The sequence below is a fragment of the Ranitomeya variabilis genome, chromosome 3 (assembly GCF_051348905.1).
Source record: "Ranitomeya variabilis isolate aRanVar5 chromosome 3, aRanVar5.hap1, whole genome shotgun sequence".
Lineage (NCBI taxonomy): Eukaryota > Metazoa > Chordata > Amphibia > Anura > Dendrobatidae > Ranitomeya > Ranitomeya variabilis.
In genome coordinates, this window is record NC_135234.1 from 10,407,517 (window position 1) to 10,422,108 (window position 14,592).

General features: G+C 48.8%; 1 protein-coding gene across 1 annotated transcript in view; it reads right to left on the reverse strand.

Annotated features, from left to right (window-relative positions):
- GPR156 (G protein-coupled receptor 156) overlaps positions 1 to 14,383 on the reverse strand; it is a 76,022-nt gene extending 61,639 nt beyond the window's left edge. Inside the window, exons 1-3 of the mRNA XM_077293625.1 lie at positions 14,065 to 14,383; positions 1,343 to 1,461; positions 970 to 1,093 (exon numbers count right to left, since the gene is read on the reverse strand). Of these exons, the coding sequence (XP_077149740.1) occupies positions 970 to 1,093; positions 1,343 to 1,461; positions 14,065 to 14,172 (351 nt within the window). The 5' untranslated portion in view covers positions 14,173 to 14,383. The remainder of the gene's footprint in view (positions 1 to 969; positions 1,094 to 1,342; positions 1,462 to 14,064) is intronic.
- Between the last annotated feature and the right edge of the window lie 209 nt (positions 14,384 to 14,592).

Genomic DNA, 14,592 nt, shown 5'->3' on the forward strand with positions numbered 1-14,592 from the left:
TGTTAAAGGTCTTTAAAGGGAATGCACATTGCACATGGCTACCCCATTGGTTACTAGTTAATTGATGGGTTGGGTCAGATGGTATATAATGGTGGTTATATGGTCTTTTCACTATGCTTGATAAAGGTCTCAGGACCGAAACATTGCAGATGGCAGAATAAACACGTAAGCTGTTCTGTCACAATTGCTGTGGTGCTGTCTGTTTCTTCTTTTGCATTTAAAGGGAATGTGTCAGGCGATTCATGCGGCCCAAACCTCAGGCAGCAGGATCGCAGCCGGGCTGCAGGTTTATGCTCCGAAACCTCCTGATCTTCACAATATGGTTTCTCGGAAACGCAGGAGCGTTCCTGAATAATACACCTGTGCACAACAGTGCGGCCATCCCCGCTGCCTGTGATTTCAGCAGCATGACTCGCCTGACAGGATCCCTTTAAATGCTCCGTACAGACATGGTGACAGCAAGGGGCAGCAGAGAGATGTGAGCTCAGTAACCATCAAGATTGTGACTGCAGCTCTGGCTGTGACTAGAGGATACGGGATGATGTAACAGAATTATGACTGCAGCTCTGGCTGTGACTAGAGGATACGAGATGATGTAACAGGATTAAGATTGCAGCTCTGGCTGTGACTTGGAGGATAAGACACGATGTAACAGAATTATGAGTGCAGCTCTGGCTGTGACTGGAGGATAAGAGGTGATGTAACAGAATTATGAGCGCAGCTCTGGCTGTGACTGGAGGATAAGAGGTGATGTAACAGAATTATGAGTGCAGCTCTGGCTGTGACTGGAGGATAACACCAGATGATGTCTCTAGGACACGTTGATCTCATGGAAGTGATTATTGGGGATTGAACAAGATCTTCTTAGTAAAAATCATTAAATATTTCCAAATTTTATAGGAAATCCACAACAAAACGACAACAATCCGGAAAACCAGGGAGACAGTGCAGGGTCCGTGGCCCACTCACCTGGATAATGGTCTCCATGGAGACAGCGCGTCCTTGTGCCGAAAACATAAAGGCGCTGATGTAGGAGAAGACGCTGCCAAACACGATGACCAGGTTCAGGTTGGGACTGGACATCTTCACTATCCTGATACACAGAGACACAAGTCACACCGAGGTCTGAACCGCACTCTAGTCACATCCAAAGCTGCACTCAGAGTTCTCCTACATAAGACTGTCAGAAACAAATCCCCAGCTCTGGGGGATAAGAAACAATGTAACAGCAGAATTGTGACTGCAGCTCTGGAGGTGACTGGAGGATAAGACACGATGTAACAGCAGAATAGTGAGTGCAGCTCTGGAGGTTCTCTGTTGCATTGGGATCACACTTATTTACCTATTTTTCCTGAAGCGAATGGTGAAGATGAAGAAAAAGATGGACAACAGAAGTCCGCAGGTCAGAAGAGACCCCAGCACCCCCTGCACCGCCAGAGAGATGTGCGCCACGTCTGGAGCCTGCGAGAAAAGCAAAGGCTGAAGGTGAGCGGTACAATCATGTATGGATGCAATCTGTGCACCTATCCTGTGTGATACTGACTGCTGAGCCGTGTATCTAATCCTATCCTGTGTGATACTGACTGCTGAGCCGTGTATCTAATCCTCTCCTGTGTGATACTGACTGCTGAGCCGTGTATCTAATCCTCTCCTGTGTGATACTGACTGCTGAGCCGTGTATCTAATCCTCTCCTGTGTGATACTGACTGCTGAGCTGTGTATCTAATCCTCTCCTGTGTGATACTGACTGCTGAGCTGTGTATCTAATCCTCTCCTGTGTGATACTGACTGCTGAGCCGTGTATCTAATCCTATCCTGTGTGATACTGACTGCTGAGCCGTGTATCTAATCCTCTCCTGTGTGATACTGACTGCTGAGCCGTGTATCTAATCCTCTCCTGTGTGATACTGACTGCTGAGCTGTGTATCTAATCCTCTCCTGTGTGATACTGACTGCTGAGCTGTGTATCTAATCCTCTCCTGTGTGATACTGACTGCTGAGCCGTGTATCTAATCCTATCCTGTGTGATACTGACTGCTGAGCCGTGTATCTAATCCTATCCTGTGTGATACTGACTGCTGAGCCGTGTATCTAATCCTCTCCTGTGTGATACTGACTGCTGAGCCGTGTATCTAACCCTCTCCGTGGTGTGATACTGACTGCTGAGCTGTGTATCTAATCCTATCCTGTGTGATACTGTCTGCTGAGCTGTGTATCTAATCCTCTCCTGTGTGATACTGACTGCTGATCCGTGTATCTAATCCTATCCTGTGTGATACTGTCTGCTGAGCCGTGTATCTAATCCTATCCTGTGATACTGTGCTGAGCTGTGTATCTAATCCTCTCCTGTGTGATACTGTCTGCTGAGCCGTGTATCTAATCCTCTCCTGTGTGATACTGTCTGCTGAGCCGTGTATCTAATCCTCTCCTGTGTGATACTGACTGCTGAGCTGTGTATCTAATCCTCTCCTGTGTGATACTGACTGCTGAGCTGTGTATCTAATCCTCTCCTGTGTGATACTGCCTGCTGAGCCGTGTATCTAATCCTCTCCTGTGTGATACTGTCTGCTGAGCCGTGTATCTAATCCTCTCCTGTGTGATACTGTCTGCTGAGCTGTGTATCTAATCCTCTCCTGTGTGATACTGACTGCTGAGCCGTGTATCTAATCCTCTCCTGTGTGATACTGTCTGCTGAGCCGTGTATCTAATCCTCTCCTGTGTGATACTGACTGCTGAGCCGTGTATCTAATCCTATCCTGTGTGATACTGTCTGCTGAGCCGTGTATCTAATCCTCTCCTGTGTGATACTGACTGCTGAGCCATGTATCTAATCCTCTCCTGTGTGATACTGACTGCTGAGCTGTGTATCTAATCCTCTCCTGTGTGATACTGCCTGCTGAGCCGTGTATCTAATCCTCTCCTGTGTGATACTGCCTGCTGAGCCGTGTATCTAATCCTATCCTGTGTGATACTGTCTGCTGAGCCGTGTATCTAATCCTCTCTTGTGTGATACTGTCTGCTGAGCCGTGTATCTAATCCTCTCCTGTGTGATACTGTCTGCTGAGCCGTGTATCTAATCCTATCCTGTGTGATACTGTCTGCTGAGCCGTGTATCTAATCCTCTCCTGTGTGATACTGTCTGCTGAGCCGTGTATCTAATCCTATCCTGTGTGATACTGTCTGCTGAGCCGTGTATCTAATCCTCTCCTGTGTGATACTGACTGCTGAGCCATGTATCTAATCCTCTCCTGTGTGATACTGACTGCTGAGCTGTGTATCTAATCCTCTCCTGTGTGATACTGCCTGCTGAGCCGTGTATCTAATCCTCTCCTGTGTGATACTGCCTGCTGAGCCGTGTATCTAATCCTATCCTGTGTGATACTGTCTGCTGAGCCGTGTATCTAATCCTCTCTTGTGTGATACTGTCTGCTGAGCCGCGTATCTAATCCTCTCCTGTGTGATACTGTCTGCTGAGCCGCGTATCTAATCCTCTCCTGTGTGATACTGTCTGCTGAGCCGTGTATCTAATCCTCTCCTGTGTGATACTATCTGCTGAGCCGTGTATCTGATCCTCTCCTGTGTGATACTGTCTGCTGAGCCGTGTATCTAATCCTCTCCTGTGTGATACTGTCTGCTGAGCCGTGTATCTAATCCTGCCCGGTGTGGTACTGACTGCTGAGCCGCGTATCTAATCCTCTCCTCTGTGATACTGACTGCTGAGCTGTGTATCTAATCCTCTCCTGTGTGATACTGTCTGCTGAGCCGCGTATCTAATCCTGCCCGGTGTGGTACTGTGCACTGTGTATATATACAGTTAGGTCCAGTGACAAATCCTCCTGATTTCAGCTCTGCAGGTCGCTATTCTGTAATTTTTGCAATTGAATTGGAGACGTTTATGGTTAATTAAAGGGATTGAACAGAAATACTTCGTTCAGGAATTGCAGCCATTTTCCTACAAATTCTCCTCATTTCAGGAGCACGGAAGTAATTGGACAAATTCACTTTAAAAATAAATAAAATGTCCATGTTTAACCCTTTGCAGTGATGACAGCCTGAAGTCTGGAAGCCATGGACTTCACTATCGCTGGTGTCAGGATTCAAACCCAGTAGCTCCTGTGCAAAAGGTGGCAGCTCTGTCCTCTGAGCTATTCAGCTTGCTGGACAGTTCTTCCTTCTTTGCTAGATTATTGAGCTTCCAGCCTTTAGGCCATGTTCACACAATGCGTTTTTTACCGCGGAACCGCAGCGATTTTGCCGTTGCGGGTCCGCAGCTGTTTTCCATGCAGGGTACAGTACAATGTAACCCTATGGAAAACAGGAAACGCTGTGCACATGATCCTGAAATTCACTAAAAAAGCCGCGCTGAATAGCTGCGGGAAAAAAGAAGGAGCATGTCACTTCTTTGTGCGGAACTGCAGCGGTTCTGCACCCATAGACCTCCATTGTGAGGTCAAACCCACAGTAAAACCCGCAGATCAAAAATATATCTGCGGGTTTTATTGCGGTTATGGGTGGAGAACCGCTGCAGCAGGAAGTGCGGGGAAGCGGCCGGAAGTGCGTGGGCGGAAGTGCGTGGGCGGAAGTGCGTGGGCGGAAGTGCGTGGGCGGAAGTGCGTGGGCGGAGTGTGTTCCGAAGTGACGGAGGCATACCGTCGCATGGGGATCGATGTCGGCCGTTTGATAGATTTGGTATGTGTGTGTGTGTGTATGTATGTGTGTGTGTATGGGTGTGTATGTGTGTGTGTGTGTGTGTGTGTGTGTGGGTGTGTGTATGTATGTGTGTGTGTGCGTGTGTGTCCCCATGCGACGCTAGTGCCACCATTGTGCTAAGTCGCCGTATGGGACTACTACTCCCATCCGGTATTAGGATGGGAGAGTTGTCCCTGTGTCCGGCGACTTAGCACAGTTGTAAAGTTACACAAAACACACACAATACACATATATGACACACAGTACATACAACATATAACACAGAGTATATACTCACCAACAGCACACTGGTAGGCGAAGCCCTCGATCCCCTAGAAAAAATCCCAAAATAAAAAACCAAATTCATACTCCCTGTCCGCAGAATCCATAAAACGAGTGTCCCACGCCGATCGGCTGCTCTCCGGCGATATACTGCCAGGAGCGAAGCTCCTAGCAGTGTATCGCGTACTGTTCCGGAGTTCAATGGCTCCGGCGTCTCGGTTAACGGCAGTACAGCTGCGTTGAACTTTCCCACGCAGCACTGCCATTAAGCGAGAGTGCCGGGGTCAATGACCGCCGGTAAACTCGCTCGCGCATGCGCAGTGACACACCGACAGGAACTATGGCTCCTGTCAGTGTGTTGCTGCAGCCGTGGAGAGCAGACATATCTCTGGATGTGTCTGTTCTCCATGGAAGATCTTCGTGGGACCCTCGATGGATTTCTGCGGACAGGGCCAGGGAGTATGAATTTGTTTTTTTATTTTGCGTCTTTTTCAGGTCGAGGGTCTTCAGGACGGATTGAGCGTACAATAAAATATGGTCAAAAAGTGGGTGTCTTTATTTCATTAAAATATTTTTTTTCTAGTGTTTGTGGGTTTTTTTTAACCCTTTCATAGGATTAATAACGGATAGGCGTCTTATTGACGCCTCTCCATTATTAACCGGGCTTAATGCCACCTTACAATAGCAAGGTGGCATTAACCCCTCATTACCCCATATCCCACCGCTACAGGGAGTGGGAAGAGAGGAGCTAAGTGCCGGAATTGGCACATCATTTTGATGCGCCTTTTCTGGGGCGGCTGCGGGCTTATATTTGTAGCCAGGGGGGGGGGGGGGGGGCAAATATCCATGGCCCCTTTCCTAGGCTATGAATATAAGCCCACGGCTGTCTGCGTAGCCTTTCTGGCCTAAAAATTTAGGGGGACCCCAACACTTTTTTGGGGGGGGGCTCTCCCTTTATTTCTGAGCCAGAAAGGCTACGCAGACAGCTGTGGGCTTCATATTCATGGCCTGGGAACAGCCATGGGTATTTTAACCCCTTCCCAGGCCACAAATATTGGCCCGCAGCTGTCTGCCTAGCCTTTCTAGCCTAAAAATATAGGGGGACCCTATGTCATTTTGTTTTTTTTGGGGGGGTCCCCCTATATTTTTTTTGATCATTTTAATAGCATTAATAATGGATAGGCGTCTTATTGACGCCTCTCCATTATTAACCGGGATTAATGCCACCTTACAATAGCAAAAATACGTGCAACTGAAATACGTGGCACTTAAATACGTGATACGTGGCACTGAAATACATGGCACTGAAATACGTGGCACTTAAATACGTGGCACTTAAATACGTGGCACTGAAATACGTGATACGTGGCACTGAAATACGTGATACGTGGCACTGAAATACGTGATATGTGGCACTGAAATACGTGATACGTGGCACTGAAATACGTGGCACTGAAATACGTGGCACTGAAATACGTGGCACTGAAATACGTGATACGTGGCACTTAAATACGTGGCACTGAAATACGTGATACGTGGCACTTAAATACGTGGCACTGAAATACGTGATACGTGGCACTTAAATACGTGATACGTGGCACTGAAATACGTGGCACTGAAATACGTGGCACTGAAATACGTGGCACTGAAATACGTGGCACTTAAATACGTGATGCGTGGCACTTAAATACGTGGCACTTAAATACGTGGCACTTAAATACGTGGCACTTAAATACGTGGCACTGAAATTCGTGATACGTGGCACTTAAATATGTGGCACTTAAATACGTGATACGTGGCACTTAAATACGTTGCACTTAAATACGTGGCACTGAAATACGTGATATGTGGCACTAAGTCTACGTTCACATTTGCGGTCTGCGCCGCAGCGTCGGGCGCCGCAGCGTCGCCGCATGCGTCATGCGCCCCTATATTTAACATGGGGGCGCATGGACATGCGTTGCACTTGCGTTTTGCGCCGCATGCGTCCCTGCGGCGCCCGCGTCCGGGCGCAGAGGATGCAGCAAGTTGCATTTTTGCTGCGTCCAAAATCAACCAAAAAAAGGACGCATGCGTCGCAAAATGCAGCGTTGTGCATGCGTTTTGCTGCGTTTTTGTTTGCGTTGTGCGTTGCGTCGCCGACGCTGCGGCGCACAACGCAAATGTGAACATAGCCTTAAATACGTGGCACTTAAATAGCTGGATAGAGCTGGATCCGCGGGCTGTGATCTGGCCTACGCTCAGCACTCTGCGGAGCGCTGTCATTCAAAACACGTCCACTCATTTTGGTGTTTAGTCCCAAAATGGAGGATGGAAGAAGAAAAGGGTTGGACAAGGAAATGACATCATTTTCTTTTTTCCCCACTGCAGTTAAAGCTTTATTTGTGTCAAACACAGACAATCTGCAGAGAAAACTGCATAAAAAACCGCACTAAAAACCGCATCAAAAACCGCACCAAAAAACGCACCAAAACGCACCAAAAACCGCACCTGCGTTTTCTGCCAAGAGCTGCGGTTTTTAGTGCAGAAGAACAGCAGGGAAATCAGGAACGTGTGAACATGGCCTTAGTCTAGCTTCTTCCTACCTGCTGATTATCTTCAAGATCCTACTGCTGCTCCATGTACCGACCTCTGGCTATATCCTGACTATATTACCTGCTTATCCTCCCAACTACACTGCTGCTCCGTGTACCGACCTCTGGCTATATCCTGACTACGTTACCTGCTTACCCTCCCAACTACACTGCTGCTCTGTGTACCGACCTCTGGCTATATCCTGACTACATTACCTGCTTATCCTCCCAACTATACTGCTGCTCCGTGTACCGACCTCTGGCTATAATCTGACTATGTTACCTGCTTATCCTCCCAACTATACTGCTGCTCCGTGTACCGACCTCTGGCTATAATCTGACTACGTTACCTGCTTATCCTCCCAACTATACTGCTGCTCCGTGTACCGACCTCTGGCTATATCCTGACTACGTTACCTGCTTATCCTCCCAACTACACTGCTGCTCTGTGTACCAACCTCTGGCTATATCCTGACTACATTACCTGCTTATCCTCCCAACTATACTGCTGCTCCGCATACTGACCTCTGGCTATATCCTGACTATATTACCTGCTTATCCTCCCAACTACACTGCTGCTGTGTGTACCAACCTCTGGCTATATCCTAACTATGTTACCTGCTTATCCTCCCAACTATACTGCTGCTCCGTGTACCGACCTCTGGCTATAATCTGACTACGTTACCTGCTTATCCTCCCAACTACACTGCTGCTCTGTGTACAACCTCTGGCTATATCCTAACTACGTTACCTGCTTATCATCCCAACTATACTGCTGCTCCGTGTACTGACCTCTGGCTATATCCTGACTGTTACCTGCTTATCTTCCCAACTATACTGCTGCTCCGTGTACTGACCTCTGGCTATATCCTGACTATGTTACCTGCTTATCCTCCCAACTACACTGCTGCTCCGTGTACTGACCTCTGGCTATATCCTGACTACGTTACCTGCTTATCCTCCCAACTATACTGCTGCTCCGTGTACTGACCCCTGGCTATATCCTGACTACATTACCTGCTTATCCTCCCAACTACACTACTGCTCTGTGTACCGACCTCTGGTTATATCCTGACTATGATTCCTGCTTATCCTCCCAACTACACTGCTGCTCCATGTACCGACCTCTGGCTATATCCTGACAACGTTACCTGCTTATCCTCCCAACTACACTGCTGCTCCGTGTACTGACCCCTGGCTATATCCTGACTACATTACCTGCTTATCCTCCCAACTACACTACTGCTCTGTGTACCGACCTCTGGTTATATCCTGACTATGATTCCTGCTTATCCTCCCAACTACACTGCTGCTCCATGTACCGACCTCTGGCTATATCCTGACAACGTTACCTGCTTATCCTCCCAACTATAGTGCTGCTCCATGTACTGACCTCTGGCTATATCCTGACTATGATTCCTGCTTATCCTCCCAACTATACTGCTGCTCCGTGTACCGACCTCTGGCTATATCCTGACTACGTTACCTGCTTATCCTCCCAACTACACTGCTGCTCCATGTACCGACCTCTGGCTATATCCTGACTACATTACCTGCTTATCCTCCCAACTACACTGCTGCTCCGTGTACCGACCTCTGGTTATATCCTGACTACATTACCTGCTTATCCTCCCAACTATACTGCTGCTCCGTGTACCGACCTCTGGCTATATCCTGACTATGTTACCTGCTTATCCTCCCAACTACACTGCTGCTCCGTGTACCGACCTCTGGCTATATCCTGACTATATTACCTGCTTATCCTCCCAACTATACTGCTGCTCCATGTACCGACCTCTGGCTATATCCTGACTACGTTACCTGCTTATCCTCCCAACTACACTGCTGCTCCGTGTACTGACCTCTGGCTATATCCTGCCTACATTACCTGCTTATCCTCCCAACTATACTGCTGCTCCGTGTACCGACCTCTGGCTATATCCTGATTACAATGCCTGCTTATCCTCCCAACTATACTGCTGCTCCGTGTACCGACCTCTGGCTATATCCTGACTACGTTACCTGCTTATCCTCCCAACTACACTGCTGCTCCGTGTACTGACCTCTGGCTATATCCTGCCTACATTACCTGCTTATCCTCCCAACTATACTGCTGCTCCGTGTACCGACCTCTGGCTATATCCTGATTACAATGCCTGCTTATCCTCCCAACTATACTGCTGCTCCGTGTACCGACCTCTGACTATATCCTGACTACCTTACCTGCTTATCCTCCCAACTACACTGCTGCTCCGTGTACCGACCTCTGGCTATATCCTGACTATGTTACCTGCTTATCCTCCCAACTACACTGCTGCTCCGTGTACCGACCTCTGGCTATATCCTGACTATGCTACCTGCTTATCCTCCCAACTACACTGCTGCTCCGTGTACCGACCTCTGGCTATATCCTGACTATGCTACCTGCTTATCCTCCCAACTACACTGCTGCTCCGTGTACCGACCTCTGGCTATATCCTGACTATGCTACCTGCTTATCCTCCCAACTATACTGCTGCTCCATGTACCGACCTCTGGCTATATCTTATGATTCCTGCTTATCCTCCCAACTACACTGCTGTTCCATGTACCGACCTCTGGCTATATCCTGACTACGTTACCTGTTTATCCTTCCAACTATACTGCGGTTCTACGTACTGACCTCTGGCTATATCCTGACTATGATTCCTGCTTATCCTCCCAACTATACTTCTGCTCCGTGTACTGACCTCTGGCTATATCTTGACTACGATTCCTGCTTATCCTCCCAACTATACTGCTGTTCCATGTACCGACCTCTGGCTATATCTTGACTACGATTCCTGCTTATCCTCCCAACTACACTGCTGTTCCATGTACCGACCTCTGGCTATATCCTGACTACGTTAACTGTTTATCCTCCCAACTACACTGCTGCTCCGTGTACTGACCTCTGGCTATATCCTGACTACGTTACCTGCTTATCCTCCCAACTACACTGCTGCTCCGTGTACTGACCTCTGGCTATATCCTGCCTACATTACCTGCTTATCCTCCCAACTATACTGCTGCTCCGTGTACCGACCTCTGGCTATATCCTGATTACAATGCCTGCTTATCCTCCCAACTATACTGCTGCTCCGTGTACCGACCTCTGGCTATATCCTGACTACGTTACCTGCTTATCCTCCCAACTACACTGCTGCTCCGTGTACCGACCTCTGGCTATATCCTGACTATATTACCTGCTTATCCTCCCAACTATACTGCTGTTCTGTGTACCGACCTCTGGCTATATCCTGAAGACGCTACCTGCCGGTGCTGACCCTAGTGGTTGCAATATCACTACTCCAACTCAAGTCAGTCCTTAACAGCTGGTCTCCTTTGGTGTGAGGCTTTGCAGCATTGATGGCCTGAAGTCTGGAGGCCATGGCCATCACCATTGCTGGTATCATCCGGTGTGAGGCCTTGCAGCAATGATGTCCTGAAGTCTGGAGGCCATGGATGTCACCATCGCTGGTCTCCTCCAGTGTGAGGCTTTGCAGCAATTATGGCCTTGGGTCTGGAGGCCATGGATACCACCATCGCTGGTGTCCTCAGGTGTGAGGCTTTGCCGCCTTTACTGCAGTGACTTCAGTTCTTGTTTGTGGCTCTTTCTGCCCTCAGTTTTGTCTTCAGCCTGTGAAACGCGGCTATATGGGCTGAGATCTGGTGGTGACTCGGCCATTGCAGAACATTCCACTTCTTTACTTTCGCATGATGTTATTGATCATTGTCCATCTCTCCGTCCAATCATCTTTGTTGCATTTGGGTGAAACAGGGCAGAAAGTATCGCCTTGTACACACAGGATTCATTCAGCTGCTTCTGACTTCATCAATAACCACTAGTGATCTGGTGTCATTGGAAGCCATGCATGCCCACGCCATCACACTGCCTCCACAGTGTGTAAAGGTACCGTCACACTTAGCAACGCTGCAGCGATACAGATAACGATTCCGATCGCTGCAGCGTCGCTGTTTGGTCGCTGGAGAGCTGTCACACAGACCGCTCTCCAGCGACCAACGATGCCGAGGTCCCCGGGTAACCAGGGTAAACATCGGGTTACTAAGCGCAGGGCCGCGCTTAGTAACCCGATGTTTACCCTGGTTACCAGTGTAAAAGTAAAAAAAAAAAACACTACATACTTACATTCCGCTGTCTGTCCCCCATCGCTGTGCTTCACTGCAATGTGTAAGTGCCAGCCGGAAAGCAGGGCACAGCGGTGACGTCACCGCTCTGCTTTCCGGCCGCTGTGCTTACACAGTGCAGAGAAGCAGAACGCCGGGGGACAGACAGCGGAAGGTGAGTATGTAGTGTTTGTTTTTTTTACTTTTACGCTGGTAACCAGGGTAAACATCGGGTTACTAAGTGCGGCCCTGCGCTTAGCAACCCGATGTTTACCCTGGTTACCAGTGTAAAACATCGCTGGTATTGTTGCTTTTGGTGTCAAACACAACGATACACGGCGATCTGACGACCAAATAAAGTTCTGGACTTTCAGCAACGACCAGCGATATCACAGCAGGATCCTGATCGCTGCTGCCTGTCAAACTCAACGATATCGCTAGCCAGGACGCTGCAACGTCACGGATCGCTAGCGATATCGTTTAGTGTGACGGTACCTTTACACAGGATGTGCCGAGGATCAGGAGCCGCACCAAGCTTTCTCCAGACTTTCTTCTTCCCATCAAGGCAAAGTGAAGGACAGCATCCAATTTTGGGCTTTGCCATGGTATGTACTCTCCCACTTGGGTCCGGTGGAATTAGGCATCCCTTTGCCAGTGGTGCTGTCGGCCACCTTCCAATATTTCTTCTTCCCATGATTTTGGAACAGGCTGATGTTAGATTTGCTTTTCCAAGACTGGGCTGCTTCTTTAGGTGTTTTTAGTCTAATCTGGCCTTTTTATTTTCCATCTGATTAATGTCTGCACCTTGCTGTGAACCCTCAGTATTTGCTCTCATGACGTCTCCTCTTTCTGGTGGACTTAGTTACTGAGACCCCGACTTCCTGGAGCGTGTTCTTCTCTTGGGGGGGATTATGTAAATGTTTTTTTTTGTCACCATGCGAAGAATTCTGCGATGATCCGCCACAGAAGTGTTCCGGGGACGTCCAGGCCTTTCTGAGTTTCCAGCTCACCAGTGCGCTATTTTTTTTCCAGAATGTACCAAACTGTTGTTTTGGCCGGTCCTAACTTTTCTGCTCTGTCTAATGGATTTTTTTCTTTTCTTTTTTTTTTCAGCCTATTGATCGTCTGTTTTCCTTCCATTGAGAGCTCCTCTGACCGCATGTTGTGGGTTCAGAGTAACAGCTTCCAAATGCAAATGTCGCACCTGCAATCAGCTCCAGACCTTTTACCTGCTTCATTGATAATAGATTAACAAGGGAATAGTTCATGTTGCCAATTAAAGAGTTTCAGAGATAATTGTCCAAGTACGGTACCTTTGATCTCTTTAATAAGAGGCAGCTGCATATTAACGAGCTGTAATTCCTAAACTTCCCCCAATTAAGATGTGAATCCCTCATATTACACTTGTCACTTTACACCCAGATTGATTATAGAACTGGATCTGGAATATGTTTTGGTAAACGCTTAAAATGCCCAAACCTGTGTCACTGTCCAAATATTTTTGAACTTAACTGTATCTAATCCTGCTGGGTGTAGTACTCCCTGTGACTCCTGTATCTAATTCTGCTCGGGGTGTGTAGTATCCCCTGTGAGTCTTGTATCTAATCCTACCATGTGTGGTACTTCCTGTGAGCCGTGTATCCAATCCTGTCTGGCATCGTACTCTGTGAACCGTGCGTCTATTCCTGCTCAGTATGGCACTTCCTGTGATCCACGTATCTAATTCTTCCCTGTGTGTGGCACTCCTTGTGAGCCATGTACCTAATCCTGCCCAGTGTGGTATCTTGTGAGCTGTATATCTAATCCCGCCCAGTGTGGTACCCTGTGAGCCATGTATCTAATCCCGCCCAGTGTGGTACCCTGTGAGCCATGTATCTAATCCCGCCCAGTGTGGTACCCTGTGAGCCATGTATCTAATCCCGCCCAGTGTGGTACCCTGTGAGCCATGTATCTAATCCCGCCCAGTGTGGTACCCTGTGAGCCATGTATCTAATCCCGCCCAGTGTGGTACCCTGTGAGCCATGTATCTAATCCCGCCCAGTGTGGTACCCTGTGAGCCATGTATCTAATCCCGCCCAGTGTGGTACCCTGTGAGCCATGTATCTAATCCCGCCCAGTGTGGTACCCTGTGAGCCATGTATCTAATCCCGCCCAGTGTGGTACCCTGTGAGCCATGTATCTAATCCCGCCCAGTGTGGTACCCTGTGAGCCATGTATCTAATCCCGCCCAGTGTGGTACCCTGTGAGCCATGTATCTAATCCCGCCCAGTGTGGTACCCTGTGAGCCATGTATCTAATCCCGCCCAGTGTGGTACCCTGTGAGCCATGTATCTAATCCCGCCCAGTGTGGTACCCTGTGAGCCAGGCTTCTCACCCACGCTGTCTGGCACAGCTCCTGTAATATTCCCAGTGCTTCCAGTCTGTCCAGTGCGGTGTCCAGGTGACACTGAAGCAGTCGGCTGCAGTTCAGGGTGGGCTCCATGCCCGGTGCCAAGTGTGAGGCTCAGCTGCTGTCATCCAGAGTACGGCGCCGTCTCCCTGTCATGGACGGTGCTGATCCAGGACAGTTCTGTTAGGGCTGGAGCGGAGGTGACCCAGCTCATCACCGTGGACTCGTCACTGTGAGGTCGTCACCATACGCTCATTATTGTGGGCTCATTGCTGTCGGCTCATCACTGTGGGCTCATTGCTGTCGGCTCGTCACCAAGTGCTCATCACTGTCGGCTCATCACCATGGGCTCATCACCGTGGGCTCATCACTGTCAGCTCATCATCGTGGGCTCATCACTGTCGTCTTGTCACTGTGGGCTCATCACTAGGAGCTCGTCACTGTGGGCTCATCACTAGGAGCTCGTCACTGTGGGCTCGTCACCAGGGGCTTGTCGCTGTCGGCTCGTCACTG